Raw genomic sequence first — 26,273 nt, 5'->3', positions numbered from 1 at the left:
TCTCCTTTTATTGTTTCAATTCTGTGCACAGACACATGTGAACTGGGCAGCAAAGGCTTGTTCACATTAGAACAGACGTATTCGCACTCTGGTGGAAGCCCCAAGTTGGTTCATGAGCCCATTTCAGTGGGGTTGCCAGGGCTGAGTTGGATTTGTGGGGATACAGGCTGAAGCCTGCGTCCCTCCGCCTGAGGCCAAATCCAGAGCCTGAGCGCCTCAGTCTTTGGCAGCTCAGCTCATGTTCGAGGACCCCTGCACAGTATGGGAAGGTGGACAGCCCTCAGTGGAGAAAGAGCAGCTTAAGAACTCAAGTTGCAATGGGGGAGGTCTAGGTTGGATATTAGGAAAAACAGTTTCCCTAGGAGGGTGGGGAAGCCCTGGGCTGGGTTTCCTAGGGAGGGGGTGGAATCTCCATCCCTAGAGGTGTTGAAGTCCCGGCTTGACAAACCCCTGGCTGGGTTGATTGAGTTGGGGTTGGTCCTGATTTTAGTAGGGAGATTGGACTTGATGACTCCTGAGGTCTCTTCCAATTTTAGGATTCTAGGATTCTATGAGTTTCCCTCCCCTCAGCACATCGGTTCCCTCCAAGCTGACGAGGGAAATAGTGGTTTCTTCTTCTCTTGGCGTATGTGTAGGCGACATGACTCTACCGACAGAGGCATGTAAATTAGACTACCCGATATAGTCAATGAAGTGGGGATTTAAATATCCCCACTTCATTAAAATCAAAATGGCCACCACGCTGTGCCGGCTCAGCTGGTCGTTGGCACAGCACGGCAGTCAAGATGCAGATCAGTCAAGAGGGAACACCTTTGACGACCGCTCCCTTATGCCTCATGAAACAAGGTTTACAGGAGCAGTCGACAAAGGCTTCTCCTGTCGACCGATCTGCATCTTGACTGCCGTGCTGTGCCGACAATCAGCTGAGCCGGCACAGCGCGGTGGCCATTTTGATTTTAATGAAGCGAGGGATATTTAAATCCCCGCTTCACTGACTATGTTGGATAGTCTAATTTGCATGCCTCTGTCAGCAGAGGTATTTAGTGTAGACATACCCTTGGTGTCTCCAGTGGGGAATGTTTGTTGGTCCAAAGCTCGCTCTCATGCCATTCTGGGGATCTGCCGTATGCAGAGGGAAGGAGCATGGAGCTGTGAGATTAGATAACGGTCTCTTGGGGACTGACAGGCTCCAGATCTCTGCACACCTCAGTGCACCACATAGAGCAGCCTCTGAAATTCCACGTGTCACCTGCTTGAACGCCAGTTCCAACAGCGAGGGCGGGGAGGGAGCCTGACCCAGGGGGAGCAGCTCAAACATGCAAAGTTGCCGCCAAGGCCAGCACATTAGCCCTGCAGGGCTGGGGTGGGTGTGGCAGTGACATCACAAGGGCCTTTTGCAGCACCTCAGCTGATTGGTCCAAGAAGGTTGGGAGGTGGTGACATCACAGAGAGTCCATGGCAATGGCCAGGTGGGACAGGCTGCAGGGAGGGGCCATGTCAGAGTCCCTGCTGCAGCCAGAAACCCTTTCGAGGTCTCCCTGGAGGGAAAGAGCACAGTTCCCATTCAGGTACGTGCGCAGGAGCAGACAGCTGCACGTCAGCTAAGAGAGGGACACCCCTGCAGAGAACGTGAGCGCCTCACAGAGGGGAGCCACCGGGTCATGAGCGGGCAGGATACATCCAGCTTTTGCATTGTTGGACTCCCTGGAAGGATGTGGGGTTGGTCCAGGGCCATGACAACTCTGGGATCAGATCCCCCTCTCCTGGCTATTGTCCTCAGAATCCTAGAACACTAGGACTGGCAGGGACCTGCAAAGATCATCAAGTCCCTCACGGCAGGACCAAGCACCCTCTAGACCAACCCTGATCGATGTCGTAAACCTCCTGCTCTAAAATGTCTCCAGTGATGGAGAATCCACAACCCCCCAGGCAATTTCTTCCAGCGTTTCACCCCCCTGAAATGGGGAAGGAATGAACCGAGACGCAGAGAGCAAACCCAATGCCCACACTCATCTCCTGCTTGTGGGGGCCCCCTTGTACAACAGCAGCTGGAGGGGTACAGCGAGCCCTCAGCCCAAAGGACAAGGCCCTGCCCTCTATCCATAGGAACATTCGCTCGGTGCTTTTACTAAGTGTGTCCCCCACGGCGACCCCAGTGCCGGTGCTGTGTGGGCAGGTGAGGGAGTGGGAGCGAAGTGGAATTCAGAGTTCACCCCTCCCAGGACCGGGGAGCCCCACACTCTGGTGGGTCCTGGAACCTCAGATTCCCTGTGAGAGGATGGTGACGGCCTGGGCTGCCTCTCCTAGCCTCTCCCCTGCCTCCTGCCCAAGGAATATTCCTGCTAGAGCGGGAGTCTGTTTCCCTCCCGTCTTCATGGAGAGACAATCGTTCAGGCAGGGCAGGCAGGACTCCTGTGGTCTGCCTGTCACCCTGCCACTCAGTCTGTGTGATGTTTACAGGTCACCTCTGCCGGTGCCTCAGTTTGCCCATCTGTGTGCACAGTCACTTCTCCTCGCTGGGTGTTTTCAATATTTTAAATACAAGACACTAAAGAGGAGAGGTTAGTTCCAGGTGGGACTTGCTGATCTCTCTGCGCCTGCGGAAAGGGCTCATATCCCCACTCACCTATTGCCCTACTGACCCTCTGTCTGCTGCCCACCCAGCCATTGTGGCTGTCGTAGGGCATCAGGCCCTCTGCAGATCTAGGCATTAGCCTTTATTTCCTTGCTAATAAACTCTACTTTTCAACTACACAAACACAGGTCCTCTGTGACTTGGCCCAGAGCCCAGGAGTTCTCCTCTCCCTGTGGGAATGGCCCTTAACTGCTGTTTACACTGAAAACTTGATGAAAAGCGCAGACGCCCAGACGGACTAGGCTCCAGGCTGTTTGCATCCAGATGCCCCTTCTCCCCCAGAGGCTGAGCGACACCCCCAGAGCTGCGTTATAAACAGTTCTCACCCCAGTCTTGGTTCTCAGCACAGGAGACTGCTGCCAACGCTGGGCTGAGAGAGGTGCAGGACGCAGCTGCCTGAGGGGGTTTCCAGGGAAGACACGTCCCTCTCAGCGCTCACAGGTACCAGCTCTAGCTGAGGGGCTCCCCTGCCCCACAGCCCCAGGGCAAGTTTGGCATCATGGGATGCACAGTCACTCTGTGCCCTTTCCACTCCGTGCAGGTGTTAAGCATCACAGGGGTCATGTCACAGTTTCTGAATTTGCTCCAGTATCACTGGCCAAAATGTCCCTCTTTTCTGTGCCCCCGACCCACCTGAGCCAATGTGCTCCAGCCCCAGGCTGGCTGCATTCCAGTGGCTCAGTGGACCCCTCAGGGCAAAGACTCTTGGCAGGTGCAGAACAAAACAACCCGCTTCTGGGATCCTGGCCTGTGCTTTGTCCAGCTTGCACTGCGGCAAAACTCGCCTTGGAGTGAGAACGGAGCAGGGACCCGAGGAGCCAGCTGTGTGTTAGTGCACAGACCCGCTCTCCCCCTCCTCCGGCATCTCAAGGCTCTGGCTGTTAACTGGGGGAGGAGGAGCTCTTACCTTCATTTGAAGAGCAAGCTGAACTGCTACGCCTGAAACTTAAAGGAAAGAAAAAATCAGCTGGGTGGGAATCAGAACCATAGAGCCACAGAGCACTAGAACTGGAAGGGAATTCGAGACGTCATCCAATCCAGTTCCCTCACGGCAGGACCAAGCACCCCTGACAGGCGTCTCTCCACCTGCTCTTAAATATCTCCAGGGATGGACATTCCACAGCCGCCCTAGGCAACTTATTCCAGTGTTTCACCACCCTGACAGGTAGGAAGTTTTTCCTAATGAACAACCTAAACCTAAGCCCATTGCTTCTTGTCCTGTCTTCAGAGGCCAAGGAGAATAATTCCCCCGGTTCTCCCTGTGGCAAACTTTTAGAAACTTGAAAACCGCTGTCATGTCCCCTCTCAGTCTTCTCTTCTCTGAACTAAACAAGCCCAGTTCCTTCAGCTTTCCTCAGAGCTCATGCTCTCTAGACCTTTAAATTTTTGTTGCTCTTCTCCAGACCTTCTCCAATTTCTCCACATCTTTCCTGAAATGTGGTGCCCAGAACTGGACACGATACTCCAACTGGGGCCCAATCAGCGCAGAGAAGAGCAGAAGTCTGACTTCTCGTGTCTAACTCACGACCCTCCAATACTTTGGAAATTTCCGTCCAAATGGTTGTTTGTCAAACATGAAAAGCTGGAATTGACTTTTCCTAACTGAAGGGGTCAGACACTCTGAACTAAAGGCCGTGTCCCTTCCAATAGCCAATCTGTTGGTGAATCCCGCTCAGCTAAGCTCTTTGCTCTTGTAATGTCAGTGGCAAGGAGTTCCACAAACCGTATGTTATTTCTTTTGTCCGTGTTAAATGTTCAGAGTTTCAGGGTAGCTGAAAATTCCCTTGTTCATGTGTTTGCGAGACACAATAAGTATAATGACTGATTGATAGAGTCACAATGCTCAAGATCAGAAGGACGTTTAGCTCATCCAATCTGTCGTCTTGTATAACACAGGCCATTACATTTCACCCAGTTATTCCAGTATTTGTGTGTGACTTAGATTTGGCCTACAGTAGACTATTGCATCACTGAATCATAGAGCCATAGGGCAAGAAGGATCCATAAGGATCATCTAATCCCACTCCCTGTTCAGTTGCAGTATGTATTAGGACTAAAGCATCCAGGACAGACATCTAGCCAGGCTCCTCTTGAAACTCTACAGCAAAGGAGATCCCCCCAATGCCTGAAGTCGCTGTTCCATTCTCGTCCTGTTCTTGCCATTTTTACTGAGATTTCATCTATTTGTGAAATTGAACCCATGGTCCCATGCGATCTCCACAGAGGTAAGACAAAACACCTTTTATTCATATTTATGGCAACTTTTCAAGAATCTGAAGGCCACTGTCAATCTCAGTCTCTTTTCCAAACAAAACGTATCCCCTTCCTTCAGCCTTTGCTCACATGGTTTTTATTGCATCTCTTGGAGCATCTTCGTCTTTCACCTCTGGATCCTTTCCGGTTTCACAACATCTTTTCTATATATCCTTGACCAAAACTTCCAGCAGGGGCCTAGGCAGCATTGGGTAGAGCATTAGTATAACCTCCCATGACTTGAATGCTGTGCCTTTGCTAAGGCAACCAAAAATGGCATTTACTGTTTTTGCAAAAGCATAAAAATCCACAACTCTGAGAGATCTCGATATGTCCCCTGAATCCTGGAGTAGCCAGCGGGAAGCCAATGGAAGAATTCTTCCGTTGACCTAGCGACCGCTTCTTGCAGCACTGACGCATTATGGCAGCATGTTGTAAGTAGCTTTGTGCGTGTAGACGAGCCCCCAAGCAGATCTTCCTGAAAAGCAGTCAGTCTGGATCAGCAGAGACGGGAATATGAACGATCCATGAGTTGCCTCTGTGCTTTGTTCTAATGGTTACTAGCTCTCATTGCTAAACATTTGGCCCCGATTTCCACCTGGAATTGGTCTGGCTTCTCTCTGCAGCCACTGGGCCTTGGTCTGCCTTTATCTGCTAGATCACAGAACCTGCCATTACTGGCTCTTTACTCTCCATGAATGTGTCTTCTGGACATCTATTTATGCTGGTGCATAGGTGAAGTTCTTGAAGCATCTCTCTCTGTCCAGCATTTTCTCCAGCCCTGACTCATTTTTGTCACTCTTTCATGCATCCTCCCCAATTTTTAACATCCCTTTAGAAATGTGGAACCTAGGACAACACACAGTGCCATGTGCAGAGGTAACATCCTTGCCCTGCTCCAACTTGCCACACCCCTATTTAGGCACCCAGGGATCCCGTCTGCTTCTTTGGCGTAAGCATCACCCTAGGAGCTCACAAGAACCTCATACAATGAGGTTTAAGTTATTTCGAGAAAAGGGATTTCTCTCAAAATAACGCTGCTACATTGGGCGTTTTCTTTTCACAATAATGCGATTTCAAAATGGGAGTCAGATGTGATTTTGCTAACTAAGCACGGGATATTTAAATCCCGTGCTTCGTTAGGAATTTCGGAACACTACGTTTGCATCCCTATCTCAAGTGTAGACATACCCTAAGTGAACAGAGAATGTTTAGTTAGACATGACCAGGTTGTGTTCTTTGTTTTTAGTTTTGTTAAACTCTTCTGTGCTAACCTCCCTCCCCCTCACTGTAACTGAAACTTAATCCCAGAGAAAGAATTCTCTGTGCTTTAATACTTGTTCTTCAGTTGCTTTATAATACCTGGCAACCAAGTCCGCTTTACCAAATATGTCGTCTTTGTTTGGTTCATAAAGTCACCTTTTTAAGACTATGATCTGACTCCTGTGTCCTAGAAGTGAAATGAGTCTCACACTCTGTTACTTCTTTTGGAATCAAGAAGAAAATTGTTTATTAACACAACAATGTTTTCTGCAGCGTTAACAAGTTTCCTCTCCCCGCAAGGAGTTGCCCAAATGTTTTCTCTGGTTTCCTTTCATAGAATCATAGAATCATAGGGCTGGAAGAGACCTCAGGAGTCATTGAGACCAGCCTGCTGCCCAAAGCAGGAACAATCCCAACTAATCAACCCAGCCAGGGCTTTGTCGAGCTAAGACTTAAAAGCGTCTAGGGATGGAGATTCCACCGCCTTCCTAGGTAACCCATTAAAGTACTTCCTGACCCTCCTAGGGAACTAGTTTTTCTTAAAATCCAGCCTAGACATTCCCCCCTGTAATTTGAAACGATTGCTCCTTGTTCTGCCATCCGTCACTCCTGAGACCAGCCTCTCTCCATCCTCTTTGGAACCTCCCTTCAGGAAGTTGAAGGCTGCTCTCAAATCCCCCCCACTCTTTGTCATGATTATGGAGTTTAGCCAGCATCCTGGGGATTAAGGGGTTAACTACACCTAGCCAGGTGGAGTGAGCAGTAGGAATGTAGGTGGGACTTTCAAACTGGGACAAAGGAATTTGGGTTTTTTCCTTTCCCTTTTTGTCTCTCTGGGTGAGTCCTCTGCAGCTACAGGGAGGGACAAGCATGTCTCTCCCTCTCTCTCCAAGAAACAATTGAAATAAAAATATTAAGCGAATCAACATGTTCCATAGAATCGCTATGGATAGAAATTCCATGCTCCAATAATAAGAAATTAGCAATAGGGATATATTACCGACCACCTGACCAGGACAGCGATACTGACATTGAAACGCTGAAGGAGATTAGAGAGGCTACCAAAATAAAGAACTCTATAGTAATGGGGGATTTTAATTACCCCCATATTGACTGGATACATGTCACCTCAGGAAGAGAAGCGGAGATAAAATTTCTCAATGGCTTAAATGACTGCTTCTTGGAGCAGCTAGTGCAGGAACCCACAAGGGGAGAGGCAATTCTCGATTTAGTCCTGAGTGGAGTGCAGGATCAGGTCCAGGATATAACCGTTACCGGACCGCTTGGGAATAGTGACCATAATATAATAACATTCAACATTCCTGTGGTGGGAAGAACACCTCAGCAGTCCAGCACTCTGGCATTTAATTTCAAAAAGGGGAATTACACAAAAATGAGGAGGTTAGTTAAACAGAAATTAAAAGGCACAGTGACTAGAGCAAAGTCCCTGAAAGCTGCATGGAAACTTTTTAAAGACACCAGAATAGAGGCCCAACTTAAATGTATACCCCAAATTAAAAAACATAGCAAGAGACCTAAAAAAGAGTCACCGTGGCTTAACCACCATGTAAAAGAAGCAGTGAGGGACAAAAAGGAATCTTTTAAGAAGTGGAAGTCCAATCCTAGTGAGATAAGTAGACAGGAACATAAACACTGTCAAATCAAGTGTAAAAATGCAATAAGAAAAGCAAAAAAAGATTTTGAGGAACAGCTAGCCAAAAACTCAAAAAGAAATAACAAAATGTTTTTTAAGTACATTAGAAGCAGGAAGCCTGCTAAAAAACCTGTGGGTCCCCTAGATGATTGAGCTATAAAAGGAGCAATCAAGGACGATAAAGCCATTGCGGAGAAACTAAATGATTTCTTTGCTTCAGTCTTCATGGCTGAGGACGTTGGGGAGATTCCTGAATCTGCACCGTCCTTTGTGGGTGATGAATCTGAGGAACTGTCCCGGATTGAAGTGCCATTAGAGGAGGTTTTGGAACAAATAGAAAAACTTAATGTTAACAAATCTCCGGGACTGGATGGCATTCATGCAAGGGTTCTAAAAGAACTAAAATGGTAAATTACTGAGCTATTATCTGTAGTTTGTAACCTATCCTTTAAATCGGCTTCCGTACCTAATGACTGGAAGGTAGCTAACGTGACACCAATATTTAAAAAGGGCTCTAGAGGCGATCCTGGCAATTACAGACCGGTAAGTCTAACTTCAGTACCGGGCAAATTAGTCGAAACAATAGTAAAGAATAAAATTGTGAAGCATGTAGAAGAGCATAATTTATTGAACAAAAGTCAACATGGTTTCTGTAAAGGGAAATCCTGTCTTACTAATCTGTTAGAGTTCTTTGAAGGGGTTAACAAACATGCGGACAAGGGGGATCCAGTAGATATAGTATACTTGGATTTTCAGAAAGCCTTTGACAAGGTCCCTCACCAAAGGCTCTTGTGTAAATTACATGGCCATGGGATAAGAGGGAAGATCCTTTCTTGGATTGAGAACTGGTTAAAAGCCAGGAAACAAAGGGTAGGAATAAATGGTAAATTTTCAGATTGGAGAGGGGTAACTAGTGGTGTCCCCCAAGGGTCAGTCCTGGGACCAATCCTTTTCAACTTATTCATAAATGATCTGGAGAAAGGGGTAAGCAGTGAGGTGGTAAAGTTTGCAGATGATACAAAACTGTTTAGGATAGTCAAGACAGAAGCAGACTGTGAGGGACTCCAAGAAGATCTCACCAAACTGAGTGATTGGGCAACAAAATGGCAAATGAAATGTAATGTGGATAAATGTAAAGTAATGCACATCAGGAAAAATAACCCCAACTATACGTACAGTATGATGGGGGCTAATTTGGCTACGACAAATCAGGAAAGGGATCTTGGAGTTATCGTGGACAGTTCTCTGAAAACTTCCATGCAGTGTGCAGCGGCGGTCAAAAAGGCAAATAGGATGCTGGGAATTATTAAGAAACGGATAGAAAATAAGACCCAGAATATCTTACTGCCCCTGTATAAAACTATGGTACGCCCACATCTTGAATACTGTGTACAGATGTGGTCTCCTCACCTCAAAAAAGATATTTTGGCCTTGGAAAGGGTTCAGAAAAGGGCAACTAAAATGATGAGGGGTTTGGAACGGGTCCCATATGAGGAGAGGTTAAAGCGACTGGGACTTTTCAGTTTAGAAAAGAGGAGACTGAGGGGGGATATGATAGAGGTCTGTAAAATCATGAGTGGTGTGGAGAGGGCTGATAAAGAAAAGTTATTTATTAGTTCCCATACTAGAAGAACTAGAGGACACCAAATGAAATTAATGGGCAGCAGGTTTAAAACTAATAAAAGAAAGTTCTTCTTCACACAGCGTGTAGTCAACCTGTGGAACTCCTTGCCAGAGGAGACTGTGAAGGCTAGGATTATAATAGAGTTTAAAGAGAAGCTAGATAATTTCAGGGAGGTTAGGTCCATAAAAGGCTATTAGCCAGGGGATAAAATGGTGTCCTTGGCCTCTGTCTGTCAGAGGCTGGAGAGGGATGGCAGGAGACAAATCGCTTGATCATTGTCTTCGGTCCACCCTCTCTGGGGCACCTGGTGCTGGCCACTGTCGGCAGACAGGATACTGGGCTAGATGGACCTTTGGTCTGACCCAGTACGGCCGTTCTTATGTTCTTATGTTCTTATGTTCATTTTCTGTAAGTAGGGTAAAGTGTAAGTAGTTTCGTTAGGCTTTATTGTTTTAAGGGTTGGGTATGGGATCTGATATCTGGCACTGCTTAAGAGATGTTTGGCTTCTCTTTTTAACTAAGTTCTAGCCCATGGTGTAATTCCTCCATGAGTATATTTTGTTACCTTTCCGTCTGATCCTTATGCTTGCAACTGGAATATTGTTGTAATAATAAAAGTTTTCTCCTTTCTTTTTATTAACCTGGCATTGGTTACTTGTGTGATCTGATTTTTATAACAGGGGTGAGATTTCCCAAATGATCTTCCCCCTAATGTCTTTATTAATATTTGGGTGGTGACAGTGGAAGTTCTATTCCCAAAATCTAGGGTTTTAAGATTTTGGAGGAAGTTTTATACCAAAGCCTGGTAGATAAGGCTTTGGGGTACACTTGCTGGCCCCCACTTCTGCATTTATCATGCTTGAGTGGGGAAGAAGCCATGACACTCTCCTCTTTTGCAGACTAAATAAGCCCAAATCCCTCAGCCTTTTCTCATAGGTTATGTGCTCCAGCCCCCTAATCATTTTGGCTGCCCTCCACCAGACCCTCTCCAATACAACCACACCCTTTCTGTAGCGGGAGCCCCAAAACTGTACTCCAGATGTGGTCTCACCAGAGCCAAATAAAGAGGAATAATCACTTCTCTAGACCTGCTGGCAATGCTGCTTCTAATGCACCTAATATTCCATTCGCCTTCTTGGCTACAAGGGCGCCCTGTTGACTCATATCTAGCTCCTCATCCACTGTAACCCACAGGGCCTTTTCTGCAGAACTACTACTCAGCCAGTCGCTCCCCAGCCTGTAACGCTGCTTGGGATTCTTCCGTCTGAAATGCAGGACTCTGCACTTGTCCTTGTTGAACCTGTCAGATTTCTTTTGGCCCAATCCTCTAATCTGCCCAGGTCACTTTGGACTCTATCCCTGCCCTCCAGCATATCTACCTCTCCTCTTAGCTTAGTGTCATCTGCAAACTTGCTGAAAATGCAATCCATCACCTCATCCAGTTTACAAATAAATATGTTGAACAAAACCGGCCATAGAACTGATCCTTGAGGCACTCTGCTAGAAACCGACTGCCAACCTGACATCGAGCTGTTGATCACTACCCATTGGGCCCAACAGTCTAGCCAGCTTTCTACCCATCTCACAGTCCATTTATCTAATCCATATTCCCTTAACTTGCTGGCAAGAATATTGTGGGAGACCATATCAAAAGCCTTGCTAAAGTCAAGGTCTATCATATCCACTGACTTTCCCGTATCCACAGAGCCAGTTACCTTTTGTTCTTAATACATTTAATTTTTCGGTCTATGTTGAAAGTCCCCATCAGTTTCTCTGAAATTTTGCTTCAGGGTTGAAGAATTAAACATTTTGAAGCAGTATCTGTCTGTACATGTTACTCTTTGGGAAATGTTCTCTGTTTGTCTGTTTGAATACAGTACGTTCCAATATTTTATTTTATGCTCCACTATTATACACCCCCTTCTTTGACTTGCCTCTGAACTAAACAGACCCAGAGGAGCAGTAATTATTGATGCATGGAATACCTTCCAAGATGGCATTGACATTAGCAGAGTCAGTTATACATAATCCATTTTTCTTCATAATGAAAATGAAAATGTTTCAATCTGTGAAGAGTGACCGATCTGATTAAACCATGAAAACAGACTTCTATTGTGATTAGAGTCTGATATTAACATTGTTTCTCCATCTAGGAAATTGTACTGAAACCATCACCCTAGACCCTGGGCACATGCAGAAAATCAGCGGAACATACAATACATGGAGGAGACATCGTTATTCTTGAGAGGTGCAAAACTTCTGCCTTATCCCATGTCAGATTCCAACATAAGTGACTTCACCAACCCCTCCACCTTCATCCTGCTGGGCATCCCTGGCCTGGAGACAGCCCATGTCTGGATCTCCATCCCCTTCTGTGCCATGTACGCCATCGCCCTCTTGGGGAACGTCGCCATCCTGTTCATCGTGAAGACAGAGCCGAGCCTCCATGAGCCCATGTATTATTTCCTCTGCATGCTGGCCATCACCGATCTTGTCCTATCCACATCCATCCTGCCCAAAATACTGAGCATCTTCTGGTTCAATTCCAGGGAGATAAATTTCACAGCTTGTCTCACCCAGATGTACTTCATGCATTGCTTCACAGTGATGGGGTCTGGGATTTTTGTGGCCATGGCTTATGATCGCTACGTGGCCATCTGTGATCCCCTGAGACATTCCACCATCCTGACAAACTGGGTGGTGGCCAAGCTTGGCCTGGTCCTAGTGCTGCGCAGCATAATACTCATTCTGCCCCATCCCTTGCTGGCAAGGCAGTGGCCATATTGCAGAACCAACATCATCCCCCACTCGTACTGCGAGCACATTGCCGTGGTGAAGCTGGCCTGTGCTGACATCCGCGTCAGTAGTTACTACGGCCTCTCTGTGGCATTCCTGGTAACTGGTTTGGATGTGTTTTTTATCGCTGTGTCCTACACCCAGATCCTTAGGGCCATCTTCAGACTCTCCACCAAGGACGCCCGGCTCAAGACTTTTGGGACCTGCAGCTCCCACCTCTGTGTCATTTTAGCTTCTTATATCCCTGCTCTCTTCTCCTTCCTCACACACCGATTTGGCCAAAATGTGCCCCCGTATTTCCATATTCTTGTTGCCAACGTGTACATCCTGGTGCCCCCCATGCTAAACCCCATCATCTATGGCATGAGGACCAAACAGATCCGGGACAGGCTGCTCCATCTCTTTACTGATAAAGGCAACTAAAGTATTCTCCTTATCATGGGATATCAGACTGATCTGCACAGTTAGCCAACTTGGCTCTCTCTCCTGAATCACTTAATGGATGATCGGAGAGACAATAAACCCAACACTGACCTGATTGTTCTGGGCCAGCAGGACAAACTGAGGAACGTACACTTCACTGGGCTGCCTCCTTTCTAATTATAGACCCCCCCAAAAAAACCCTTTGCCCCATCCCGTCTCCTAAGGTTGCTTCCTTGCTCTGTTCCTTCTGTCTAAAGCCTCATCCATGTCCCTTGCTCTTCTCTTCTCCTTCCCTGTTGCTCATTTAGTTTTGTTTAGCTCGCCTCCCACTAGCTTCCAGGGAGGCATTTCAACTTCATCACAGCTGCTCCTGCTCAGGCTCTTGAAAATGTTAGTTTTTGGTAGATAATTTATCAGTTAGCTGCCAGGAAGTTGGTCTATAATCCCTATAAAAAAGAATTGAAATTAAATAAATAAAAGGCCCACTAATCTGTACCATTAGTAGGATCTGACATCTTGTGACAAGTCATTTAAAGACACTGGTTACATATAGTATTTGAGGCTATATCTTCACTGTGGATTTTTCTGGGATATCTCTGGTATCCCAAAAAAATCCCACCACATCCAGGGAATGTACGTGTTCTTCCGTTTGCTTTTTTTGCAGAAGTGCAAACGTGCTCTTTCGGAAGCCCTACCTTCCTCATTCCATGAGGAAGAAGGGATATTCCTAAAGAAGGGGATTTACCAATATTTGGCCCGTTGACGGAGGCATGTAGATTAGCCAGATCGGCAGAGGGAAATGAAGCCGCGATTAAAATAATCGCGGCTTCATTTAAATTTAAATGGCTGCCCTGCTCTGCCGATCAGCTGTTTGTCGGCAGATCGGGGCAGTCTGGACGCACCGCGCCGACAAAGAAGCCTTTCTTGATCGGCACAGGTATGCCTCGTGAAACCAGGTTTACCTGTGCCGATCAAGAAAGGCTTCTTTGTCGGCGCGGCGCGTCCAGACTGCCCCGATCTGCCGACAAACAGCTGATCGGCAGAGCGGGGCAGCCATTTAAATTTAAATGAATCCGCGATTATTTTAATCGCGGCTTCATTTCCCTCTGCCGATCTGGCTAATCTACATGCCTCCGTCGACGGAGGCATGTAGTCTAGACGTACCCTAAATGGACCAAGTTTGGAAAAGCCTCTTAGAAAAAAAATTGAAAAAAGCTATGGAAAATGTGGAGTACATTTTGTGTATCTTTTTCTGACAAAAAAACCCAACCCTGCAGTCTACACCAGCAGGATGAAGGAGGAGGGGTTCTTCAAGTCACTAGGGCCTTGTGACGGGGCAGAAACGCCCCGCACTCCGGAGCGCATGGGAGCCGTATGCCTGGCGGCAAGTGCTTTGGAGAAGAGTGTCAGAATTCAGAATGATCTGCAGAAACTGGAGAAGCAGGCTGCAGTTAATACATGCATTTTATATTTGACCTAACACAGTGTGTTTTGATAGTTATACTTGGGCTATCTGCTGAGGAACAGACCTGATGCCTCCTCTTTCCCAAGTACGTGCCATGTGCGCTGTGGGGAGGGGATTGCTCTACCTCTGGCCAGCACTCTCGCTTTATTGTTTCAATTCTGTGCACAGACGCATGTGAATTGGGCAGCAAAGGCTTGTTCACATTAGAACAGACGTACTCGCACTGTGCTCGGGACCCCATGTTGCTTCATGAGCCCGTTTCAGTGGGGTTGCCAGGGCTGAGTTGGATTTGTGGGGATACAGACTGAAGCCTGCGTTCCTCCGCCTGAGGCCAAATCCAGAGCCTGACAGCCTCAGTCTTTGGCAGCTCAGCTCATGTTCGAGGACCCCTGCACAGTACGGGAAGGTGGACAGCCCTCAGTGGAGAAAGAGAAGCTTAAGAACTCAAGTTGCAGTGGGCGAGGTCTAGGTTAGATATTAGGAAAAACGATTTCCCTAGGAGGGTGGGGAAGCGCTGGGCTGGGTTCCCTGGGGAAGGGGTGGAATCTCCATCCCTAGAGGTGTTGAAGTCCTGGCTTGACAAAGCCCTGGCTGGGTTGATTGAGTTGGGGTTGGTCCTGATTTTAGTAGGGAGATTGGACTTGATGACTCCTGAGGTCTCTTCCAATTTTAGGATTCTAGGATTCTATGAGTTTCCCTCCCCTCAGCACATCGGTTCCCTCCAAGCTGACGAGGGAAATAGTGGTTTCTTCTTCTCTTGGCGTATGTGTAGGCGACATGACTCTACCGACAGAGGCATGTAAATTAGACTACCCGATATAGTCAATGAAGTGGGGATTGAAATATCCCCACTTCATTAAAATCAAAATGGCCACCACGCTGTGCCGGCTCAGCTGGTCGTTGGCACAGCACGGCAGTCAAGATGCAGATCAGTCAAGAGGGAACACCTTTGACGACCGCTCCCTTATGCCTCATGAAACAAGGTTTACAGGAGCAGTCGACAAAGGCTTCTCCTGTCGACCGATCTGCATCTTGACTGCCGTGCTGTGCCGACAATCAGCTGAGCCGGTACAGCGCGGTGGCCATTTTGATTTTAATGAAGCGAGGGATATTTAAATCCCCGCTTCACTGACTATGTTGGATAGTCTAATTTGCATGCCTCTGTCAGCAGAGGTATTTAGTCTAGACATACCCTTGGTGTCTCTAGTGGGGAATGTTTGTTGGTCCAAAGCTCTCTCCCGTGCCATTCCGGGGATCTGCCATATGCAGAGGGAAGGAGCATGGAGCTGTGAGATTAGATAACGGTCTCCTGGGGACTGACAGGCTCCAGATCTCTGCACACCTCAGTGCATCACATAGGGCAGCCTCTGAAATTCCACATGTCACCTGCTTGAACGCCAGTTCCAACAGCGAGGGCGGGGAGGGGGCCTGACCCAGGGGGAGCAGCTCAAACATGCAAAGTTGCTGCCAAGGCCAGCACATTAGCCCTGCAGGGCTGGGGTGGGTGTGGCAGTGACATCACAAGGGCCTTTTGCAGCACCTCAGCTGATTGGTCCAAGAAGGTTGGGAGGTGGTGACCTCACAGAGAGTCCATGGCAATGGCCAGGTGGGACAGGCTGCAGGGAGGGGCCATGTCAGAGTCCCTGCTGCAGCCAGAAACCCTTTCGAGGTCTCCCTGGAGGGAAAGAGCACAGTTCCCATTCAGGTATGTGCGCAGGAGCAGACAGCTGCACGTCAGCTAAGAGAGGGACACCCCTGCAGAGAACATGAGCGCCTCACAGACGGGAGCCACCGGGTCATGAGCGGGCAGGATACATCCAGCTTTTGCCTTGTTGGACTTCCTGGAAGGATGTGGGGTTCGTCCAGGGCCATGACAACTCTGGGATCAGATCCCCCTCTCCTGGCTATTGTCCTCAGAATCCTAGAACACTAGAACTGGCAGGGACCTGCAAAGATCATCAAGTCCCTCGCGGCAGGACCAAGCACCCTCTAGACCAACCCTGATCGATGTCGTAAACCTCCTGCTCTAAAATCTCTCCAGTGATGGAGAATCCACAACCCCCCAGGCAATTTATTCCAGCGTTTCACCCCCCTGACAGTTAAGACATTTTTTCCTCATGTCCAACCTAAACCTCCCTTGTTGCAGTTTCAGCCCATTGCTTCTTGTCCTTTCCTCAGAGGCGAAGGAAAACAATTCTGCCCCCCCTCCTTGTGACACCCTTTCACGTACTTGAAAACCACTATGATGTCCCCACTCAGTCTTCTCCTTTACAAACTAAACAAACTTTTTCAGTCTTCCCACACGGGTCATGGTTTCTAGATCTTAAATCATTCTTGTTGCTCTTCTCGGGACCCTCTCCAATTCTAGCTGAGGGGCTCCCCTGCCCCACAGCCCCAGGGCAACTTTGGCATCATGGGATGCAGAGTCACTCTGTGCCCTTTCCACTCTGTGCAGGCGTTAAGCATCACAGGGGTCATGTCACAGTTTCTGAATTTGCTCCAGTATCACTGGCCAAAATGTCCCTCTTTTCTGTGCCCCCGACCCTCCTGAGCCAATGTGCTCCAGCCCCAGGCTGGCTGCATTCCAGTGGCTCAGTGCACCCCTCAGGGCAGAGACTCTTGGCAGGTGCAGAACAAAACAACCCGCTTCTGGGGTCGTGGCCTGTGCTTTGTCCAGCTTGCACTGCGGCAAAACTCGCCTTGGAGTGAGAATGGAGCAGGGACCCGAGGAGCCAGCTGTGTGTTAGTGCACAGACCCGCTCTCCCCCTCCTCCGGCATCTCAAGGCTCTGGCTGTTAACTGGGGGAGGAGGGGCTATTACTGACATTCAAAGAGCAAGCTGAACTGCTACGCATGAAACTTAAAGGAAAGAAAAAATCAGCTGGGTGGGAATCATAGAACCATAGAGCCACAGAGCACTAGAACTGGAAGGGAATTCGAGACGTCATCCAATCCAGTTCCCTCACGGCAGGACCAAGCACCCCTGACAGGCGTCTCTCCACCTGCCCTTAAATATCTCCAGGGATGGACATTCCACAGACACCCTAGGCAACTTATTCCAGTGTTTCACCACCCTGACAGGTAGGAAGTTTTTCCTAATGTCCAACCGAAACCTCCCTTGCTGCAGTTTAAGCCCATTGCTTCTTGTCCTGTCCTCAGAGGCCAAAGAGAATAATTCCCCCCGTCCTTCCTGTGACAAACTTTTAGGTACTTGAAATCTGCTGTCATGTCCCCTCTCAGTCTTCTCTTTTCCAAACGAAACAAGCTCAGTTTCTTCAGCCTTCCCTGGACCTTCTCCAATTTCTCCACATCTTTCTTTAAATGTTGTGCCCAGAACTGATCACAATATTCCTACTGGGGCCCAATCAGCGCAGAGTAGAGCAGAAGAATGACTTCTTGTGTGTAACTCGCAACCCTCCAATACTTGGACATTTCCATATGATTAAGTTTGTCAAACATAAAAAACTGGAATTGACTTTTCCTAACTGAAGGGGTCAGACACTCTGAACTAAAGGCCGTGTCCCTTACAGTAGCCAATCTGTTAGTGAATCCCGCTCAGCTAAGCTCTTTGCTCTTGTAATGTCAGTGGCAAGGAGTTCCACAGACCGTATGTTATTTCTTTTGTCCGTGTTGAATGTTCAGAGTTTCAGGGTAGCTCAAAATTCCCTTGTTCATGTGTTTGCTAGACACAATAAGTATAAATGACCGATTGATAGAGTCACAATGCTCAAGATCAGAAGGACGTTTAGCTCGTCCAATCTGTCGTCTTGTATAACACAGGCCATTACATTTCACCCAGTTATTCCAGTACTTGTGTGTGATTTAGATTTGGCCTACAGTAGACTATTGCATCGCTGAATCATAGAGCCATAGGGCAAGAAGGATCCATAAGGATCATCTAATCCCACTCCCTGTTCAGTTGCAGGATGTATTAGGACTAAAGCATCCAGGACAGACTCTAGCCAGGCCCCTTTCGAAACTCTACAGCAAAGGAGATTCCCCCAACGTCTGAAGTCGCTGATCCATTCTCGTCCTGTTCTTGCCATTTTTACTGAGATTTCATCTATTTGTGAAATTGAACCCATGGTCCCATGTGATCTCCACAGAGGTAAGACAAAACACCTTTTATTCATATTTATGGCAACTCTTCAAGTCTCTGAAGGCCACTGTCAATCTCAATCTCTTTTCCAAACGAAACGTATCCCCTTCCTTCAGCCTTTGCTCACATGGTTTTTATTGCATCTCTTGGAGCATCTTCATCTTTCACCTCTGGACCCTTTCCGGTTTCACAACATCTTTTCTATATATCCATGACCAAAACTTCCAGCGGAGTCCTAGCCAGCATTGGGGGGAGCATTAGTATAACCTCCCATGACTTGAATGCTGTGTCTTTGCTAAGGCAACCAAAAATGGCATTTACTGTTTTTGCAAAAGCAAAAAAAATCCCCAACTCTGAGAGATCTCGATATGTCCCCTGAATCCTGGAGTAGCCAGCGGGAAGCCAATGGAAGAATTCTTCCGTTGACCTACCGACCGCTTCTTGCAGCACTGACGCATTATGGCAGCATGTTGTAAGTAGCTTTGTGCGTGTAGACGAGCCCCCAAGCAGATCTTCCTGAAAAGCAGCCAGTCTGGATCGGCAGAGATGGGAATATGAACGATCCATGAGTTGCCTCTGTGCTTTGTTCCAATGGTTAGTAACCCTCATTGCTAAACATTTGGCCCCGATTTCCATCTGGAATCGATCTGGCGTCTCCCTGCACTGGGCCTAGCTCTGCCTTTCTCTGCTAGATCACAGAACCTGCCGTTACTGGCTCTTTACTCTCTATGAACGTGTCTTCTGGTCATCTTTTAATGAAGGTGCCTAGATGAAGTTCTTGAAGCATCTCTATCCTGAATTTTTTTTCAGCCCTGTGGCTCTTTCATGCATCCTCCCCAATTTTTCAACGTCCCTTTAGAAATGTGGATCCTAGGATGACACACAGTCACTTTCACCCGTGCCATGTGCTCCTTCCCCTGCTCTAGTTTGCCACACTCCTATTTAGGAATCCAGGGATCCCATCCGCTCCTTTGGCCCAAGCATCGCCCTGGGAGCTCACAAGGAACTGGGTGTTCCCAGTGACCCCTATATACTTTTCTGGATCCCTTTGCTCCATAACACAGTGCCTTTCTCTGTGGCTCAGGCCTGCCTTCTCTGCTTTTAGATGATCAATTTGTATGTGACTGAATTGAAATACTGTGTTTGCATGGGCCCAGCTCACGAAATGCTCCAGATCAATTGATAAGTAACTACTTTGCCAGTCTTGGGTCATCTGCAAAATGTATCTGCAGGGATTTTCTGTTTTCATTCTGCCCTACAGAACGTCGCTGGAAACACCCCCATTTCCTGACAACAGCCATTGACATGTGTCAGTTAGTCCATTTTTAGTCCATTTAACCTATAGTCTACTGATGCTGTATAGTGTCATTATTTTACCTGAATATTTTCCCCTACTAAATCAAATGCCTTAGAGAAACCATGGCTTATTGCATCTCCATGGTTTCCTGATTATGAAAGCTTGTACTCTTATTAAAGGATGAAATCAGGTTTATTTGACAAGATCTGTTTCCCATTAACATTATTGTTGACTTATTACTTATGTTTACAGACCTTTATAAAATCCCATACCAGCCTTTTCATTTTTTATGGATAGGAGGAGTGCTGTTTTTCTGGACATCCCAGTATTCAGTTGGCTGAATTGTCTGGAAGGGTTAACCGCGGAACAGTGAGTATCCAGGAAGTGTGGGCAGGAAGCCAGGAAAGCCAATGGGAAGAGAGTGGGAGAGATTTGAAATGAACCAAGTTTTGCCTGCTTCCGTCTCCTTTGTGTGTGAGTTCAGAGCAGAATCTGGGGAGAGACATGAACCAAACCAGGAATAAAGGCATGGATTTTTCAGTGATATCCATGCCCAAGCAAACACTGAACCCTGTCACAAAGGATACGTAAGTGAACAGAGAATGTTTAGTTAGACATGATCAGGTTCTTTTCTTTGGTTTTAGTTTTGTTAAACTCCTCTGTGCTAACCTCCCTCCCCCGGCACACAGTAACTGAAACTGAATCCCAGGGAAACAATTCTCTGTGCTTTAATACTTTTTCTTCAGTTGCTCTGTAACATCTGGCAACCAAGTATGCTTTACCAAATATGTCTTCTTTGTTTGGTTCATAAAGTCACCTTTTTAAGACTATGATTTCCCATGTCCTAGAAGGCTGGAGGTTCTGTGTGCGCGTGCTTGAGACTGAAGGGCAGCTATTAAGAGATTTGTTTTCAAGTTCTACCCCTGAGGAAGTATTAAAGAGTTTGGGGTGACCCCACAGGAAGAAATACCCAAGTGCATCTTCCTGGGCTCCTAAAGGGTTTTTTTTTTCCAAAGTGCCAGAATTGGGAGCAACCTTAACTTCATTATTCCCTTACTTTCTCAACACATTTTGGAAACTTTTCATTATTTTTAACCATGTAGATTTCACATAGAACTGTTGTAGATAGCATTTATCAACCTCTTTCACTGCTAAGGGTATGGAAAGTATTTCATCGCCTCAGGTGAAATGAGTCTCATACTCATACTACTTCTTTCTGAATCCAAAACAAAACTGTTTATTAACATAACTACCTTTTCTGCAGCAGTAACAAGTTTCCTCTCCCCGCAGGGACTTGCCTAAATGTTTTCTCTGGTTTCTTTTGTTCTTAACAAATGTAATTTTTCTGTCTATGTTGAAAGTCCCCATCAGTTTCTCTGAAATTTTGCTTCAGGGTTGAGGAATTAAACATTTTGAAGCAGTATCTGTCTGTACATGTTACTGTTTGGGAAATGTTCTCTGTTTATCTATATGAATACTTTAAGGCCAAATCAACACTGGAAGCTTCTTGCACAAGAAGGCTGTGTCTACAATGGCCACTTATTCTGGAAAATCAGCAACTTTTCCGGAATAACTTGCCAGCTGTCTACACTGGCCCCTTGAATTTCCGGAAAAGCACTAACGATCTAATGTAAAATCATCAGTGCTTTTCCGGAAAAACTATGCTGCTCCCGTTTGGGCAAAAGTTCTTTTCTGGAAAACTGTTCTGGAAAAGGGCCAGTATAGACAGCAGAGATTTCTTTTCCACAAAAAAGTCCCGATCGCGAAAATGACGATCGGGGCTTTTTTGCGGAAAAGCGCGTCTAGATTGGCACAGATGCTTTTCCGCAAAAAGTGCTGTTCCAGAAAAGCATCTAGCCAATGTAGACGTGCTTTTTCCAAAAATGCTTATAACGGAAAAGTTTTCCGTTTTAACCATTTCTGGAAACTCATGCCAGTGTAGACATAGCCGAACTGTTTTGCGGAAGAGTTCTAGCACAAAAAGTCTTCCACAAGAGCTTGTCTACACTGGCATGTGCTTTTGCGCAAGAGATGTGTTTTGCGCAAGTGCATCTGCAGCAGTGTGGACACTCTCTTGCGCAAGAAAGCTCTGATGGCCATTTTAGCCATAGGGGTTTCTTGCACAAGAAATTCATATTGCCTGTCTACACTGCCATCTTGTGCAAGACAGTTTATTCCTCATGGGGAGAGGAATAATTCTTCTGGAAGAAGCCCTGTTTTCTGATGCTGTACTATAAACTTACTTGCTCAAGACCGCGTGTGCAGTGTAGACATCTGGTAAGTTTTTGCGCAAGAACAGCTGTTCTTGAGCAAGAAGCCGACAGTTTAGATGTAGCCTAAGTTCCATTATTTTATTTTGTGCTCCTCTATTATACACCCCCTTCTTTGACTTGCCTCTAAACTAAACAATCCCAGAGGTGCAGGAATTATTGATCCATGGAGTACATTCCACTATGGAATTCACATTAGTAGAGTCAGTTATACATAATCCATTTATCTTCATAATGAAAATGTCAGTTTTTCAGTCTATGAAGAGTGATTGATTTGCTTCAACCATGAAAACAGACTCCTATTTAGAGTCTCATATTAACATTGTTTTTCCATCTAGGAATTTGCACTTCAATCATCACCCTAAACCCTGGGCACATACAGGAAATCAGCAGAACATACACTACATGGAGGAGACACTGTTCTTCCTGAGAGGTACAAAACTTCCCCCTTATTCCATGTCAGATTCCAACGTAAGTGACTTCACCAACCCCTCCACCTTCATCCTGCTGGGCATCCCTGGCCTGGAGATAGCTCATGTCTGGATCTCCATCCCCTTCTGTGCCATGTACGTCATAACCATTTTGGGGAACTTCACCATCCTGTTCATTGTGAAGCGGGAGCCGAGCCTCCATGAGCCCATGTACTATTTCCTCTGCATGCTGACCATCATTGACCTGGTCCTGTCTACATCCATCCTGCCAAAAACACTGAGCATCTTCTGGTTCAATTCCAGGGAGATAAATTTCACAGCTTGTCTCACCCAGATGTACTTCATGCATTGCTTCACAGGGATGGGGTCTGGGATCTTTGTGACCATGGCTTATGATCGCTATGTGGCCATCTGTGATCCCCTGAGACATTCCACCATCCTGACAAACCGGGTGGTGGTCAAGCTTGGCCTGGCTGTGGTGCTGCGCAGCATAATACTCATTCTGCCCCATCCCTTCCTTGTGAGGCAGTGGCCGTATTGCAGAACCAACATCATCCCCCACTCGTATTGCGAGTACATGGCCGTGGTGAAGCTGGCTTGTGCTGACATCCGTGTCGGTAGTTACTATGGCCTCTCTGTGGCACTCCTGCTGGCTGGTTTGGATGTGTTTTTTATCGCTGTGTCCTACACCCAGATCCTCAGGGCCATCTTCAGCCTCTCCACCAAGGACACCCGGCTCAAGACTTTTGAGACCTTCAGCTCCCACCTCTGTGTCATTTTAACTTCTTATATCCCTGCTCTCTTCTCCTTCCTAACACACAGATTTGGCCAAAATGTGCCTCTGTATTTCCATGTTCTTGTCGCCAACGTGTACATCCTGGTGCCCCCCATGCTAAACCCCATCATCTATGGCATGAGGACCAAACAGATCCGGGACAGGCTGCTCCATCTCTTTACTGATAAAGGCAACTAAAGTATTCTCCTTATCATGGGATATCAGACTGATCCCCACAGAGAGCCATCTTGGTTCTCTTTCCTGAGTCACTTAGGGTGTGTCTAGACTACAGAGTTTTGGCGACAAAAGTAGACTTTTGTCGACAAAACTATACCTGCATCTACACTATCGCTGAGTTCTGTCGACATAACGTCGGCAGAACTCAGCAGTTTTGTTGACGCTGGTAAACCTCATTTTACGAGGCATAACGCCTTTTGTCGACAGAGTTCTGTCGACAGAAGGTGTTATTGCATGTAGGGTTGTGTCTAGACTACAGGGTTTTGTCGACAAAGCAGCTTGCTTTGTCGACAGAACTGAATGTGTCTAGACGCTCTTTGTCAACAGAAGTTTTGTCGACAGATACTGTCGACAAAACTTCTGTCGACAAAAGCCTGTAGTCTAGACGTACCCTTAATGGATGCTCGGAGAGACAATAAACCCATCACTGACCTGATTGTTCTGGGCCAGTAGGACAAACTCAGGAGCATACACCTCACTGGGCTGCCTCCTTTCCAATTTCTGGTAAATGGACCCTCCTCCCCAAACCCTTTTCCCCATCCTTTCTGCTAAGGTTGCTCCCTTGCTCTTCTCATCGCTCATTCAGTTTTCTTTAGCTCACCTCCCACCAGCTGCCAGGGAGGCATTTCAGCTTCACCACAGCTTTCGCTGTGATGCCAAGGACTGCTCAGGCTCTTGAGTCATGTACCCTAGACACACCCTCTGGCTGTGTCTACACTGGGCCACTTATTCCGGAATAAGCTGTGAGCTGTCTACACTGGCCCCTTGAATTTCCGGAAAAACACTGACAATCTACTGTAAGAAATCAGCTGCTTTTCCAGAAAAACTATGCTGCTCCCGCTTGGGCAAAAGTCCTTTTTCCGGAAAACTGTTCTGGAAAAGGGCCAGTGTAGACAGCTGGAAATGACGTCGAAAATGACGATCGAGGCTTTTTTTCCGGAAAAGCACATCTCCATTGGCCATGGACGCTTTTCCGGAAAAAGGGCTTTTCCAGAAAAGCATCCTGCCAATGTAGACGCGCTTTTTCCGGAAATACTTATAACGGAAAACTGTTCCGTTTTAAGCATTTCCGGAAAATCATGCCAGTGTAGACACAGCCTATGGGTTTACACACAGGGACAATATGATATGTTCTGTCTTGTTATCTACTCCTTTCTCAATGATTCCCAACATTCTGTTGGCTTTTCCCCCGTCACTGCAGAGTCGATTGTATGTCCTGTTTGTATCACTGGGTCTTTTGGCTTTTTCCGGGCTCTTTGCTCCTTTTCCTTATGTCAGAAGCAGGGAGCTGAGACAGAGGCATCTGCCTGTACATCGGTTGGCCATTCAAGAGTATCAGTGTTAACGAGCTTTCTCCAGACAGAAGAAGGGAGTAACTGCATCCTCGATTAAATCAGTTTGCTCCAACCTCTCCATAGAGGGGTGGGGGTGGAAGGAATGGACTCTCGCCAGAAGAGGAAATGAAGTGAGGAGATATTTGTTCGGCTCTTTGAAAACAAAGAGACTGGAGGAGCCAGGAGAAGGGTGGGCAGGAGAGAGGCACTAAGGGGGCAGAGGGGACTCTTTGGTTGCAGGGCCGTGGTTGCAGCAGAGGGACACACTCCATCTGGAGAAGAAGCCAGGAGTTGCAGGAGGTGGGTCCTGGACCCAGGAGGACTCTGACCAGATCCCAAATTGTATACTCTAGGGTGGTGTGAGCAAAGTAATACACACTGGAAAACAATCCCAACTCTAGATAATGTCTAAAGCAATGTCCCTCCTCATTTTTTCCATCCATGTGTGGAATGAATTTTGTTATGTGCACCAATAGCTAGGCAATGTGTGACTGTGCTCACCGGTAGCAGCAGGACACCTAGCTAAAATAGATAGTTCTACTGATTCATGACGGGGATAATTACCTGAGTTAGGACAGGGTAGGCCTTTGGGAACTCGCTGCTGAGAAAATTTGAAATGTAAGAGAAATAAGAATAGCACTACGGCTACGTCTAGACGGGCAGGATTTTCTGGAAATGCTTTTAATGGAAAAGTTTTCCCTTAAAAGCATTTTCAGACAAAAGCGTCTAGATTGTCACAGACACTTTTCCGCAAAAGCATTTTTTGTGGAAAAGCGTCCGTGGCCAATCTAGACGCGCTTTTGCGCAAAACAAATCCCAGCTGTCTACACTGGCCCTTTTGCGCAAAAGTTTTGCGCAAAAGGGACTTTTGCCCGAACGGGAGCAGCATAGTATTTCTGCAAGAAGCACTGATTTCTTACAGTAGGAAGTCAGTGATTTTGCGGAAATTCAAGCGGCCAGTGTAGACAGCTGGCAAGTTTTTCCGGAAAAGCAGCTGATTTTCTGGAAAAACTGGCCTGTCTAGACACAGCCTACAAGTATGTGTTGGGAAGTGAGTGTCTAAGTGTGTGTGTGTGTGTGTGTGTGTGTGTGTGTGTGTGTGTGTGAATGAGCGCAAGCGCAGGCAGTGTGTATTCATGGGTGTGAGGAGGAAAGCGTGTGTGTGTGTGTGTGTGTGTGTGAATGAGCGCAAGCGCAGGCAGTGTGTATTCTTGGGTGTGAGGAGGAAAGCGTGTGTGTGTGTGTGTGTGTGTGTGTGAATGAGCGCAAGCACAGGCAGTGTGTATTCATGGGTGTGAGGAGGAAAGCGTGTGTGTGTGAGAGGGGCAGGGCTCAGACTGCAGCAGTGTGCTGGCTGCCAAGGCAGAGGGAGGCAGGGGGCCATCTCTGCTCACAGCGGCACTCCCCAGTCTCAAGGCTGGTTCACGAAGCTGCTGCCACCCGCTCTATCCCCGTCCTGGAGATTGCGGGACACCCTGACATCACCGAACACGCTGCACACTGGGGTGGGGACCTGGGCCGGGGGCCGCTGACCCACTGAAAATCAGTCGGGGGTGCACTCGAGTGGAATTAACCCCCCAAGCCCCAACATGGCCCCGACTGAGAAGGATAAAGCCCCTCCCCTCTCTCCCCTCACACACCAGAGCCTGGGGGGCCCAGCCACATAGATTTTGTGACCCCCTAGGCTCTAGGGTAGGGCCAGAAATGAGGAGTTTGG

The 26,273-nt window shown here is 47.2% G+C and overlaps 2 protein-coding genes across 7 annotated transcripts; both read left to right on the top strand.

Annotated features, from left to right (window-relative positions):
• The first annotated feature begins 1,375 nt into the window (after positions 1 to 1,375).
• Positions 1,376 to 25,003, top strand: LOC142826615 (olfactory receptor 52M1-like). 6 transcript variants are annotated; one of them, XR_012900849.2, is made up of 5 exons: positions 1,525 to 1,568; positions 11,583 to 11,677; positions 19,807 to 19,878; positions 22,118 to 22,212; positions 24,797 to 25,002. XR_012900849.2 is itself a non-coding variant. In XM_075919726.2 (2 exons), exon 2 carries the CDS (start codon positions 11,650 to 11,652, stop codon positions 12,646 to 12,648), a length of 999 nt encoding a protein of 332 aa, XP_075775841.1. In that variant the 5' UTR covers positions 1,376 to 1,568; positions 11,583 to 11,649; the 3' UTR covers positions 12,649 to 13,064. The 6 variants fall into 6 exon arrangements, 1 of the variants encoding a protein (XP_075775841.1); XR_012900845.2 differs by lacking the exons at positions 1,525 to 1,568; positions 11,583 to 11,677 and adding exons at positions 15,711 to 15,818; positions 18,033 to 18,221 and having other exon boundaries at positions 24,797 to 24,999; XR_016348584.1 differs by lacking the exons at positions 1,525 to 1,568; positions 11,583 to 11,677 and adding an exon at positions 4,672 to 4,860 and having other exon boundaries at positions 24,797 to 24,997.
• LOC102461114 (olfactory receptor 52E4-like) lies at positions 22,219 to 23,298 on the top strand. Its single transcript, XM_006134286.4, has one exon. It carries the CDS (start codon positions 22,236 to 22,238, stop codon positions 23,181 to 23,183), a length of 948 nt encoding a protein of 315 aa, XP_006134348.3. The 5' UTR covers positions 22,219 to 22,235; the 3' UTR covers positions 23,184 to 23,298.
• Positions 25,004 to 26,273: the final 1,270 nt, after the last annotated feature.

This window comes from Pelodiscus sinensis, chromosome 1 (assembly GCF_052426305.1).
Source record: "Pelodiscus sinensis isolate ZL-2025 chromosome 1, ASM5242630v1, whole genome shotgun sequence".
NCBI lineage: Eukaryota > Metazoa > Chordata > Testudines > Trionychidae > Pelodiscus > Pelodiscus sinensis.
Note: the sequence above shows the minus strand (reverse complement) of the source record. Positions and strands in the feature narration are given on the sequence as shown.

What these genes read in the sequence shown, in the direction of transcription:
- LOC142826615 (XM_075919726.2), top strand. Translation starts at nt 11,650, where the DNA reads ATGGAGGAGACATCGTTATTCTTGAGAGGTGCAAAACTTCTGCCTTAT.
- LOC102461114 (XM_006134286.4), top strand. Translation starts at nt 22,236, where the DNA reads ATGTCAGATTCCAACGTAAGTGACTTCACCAACCCCTCCACCTTCATC.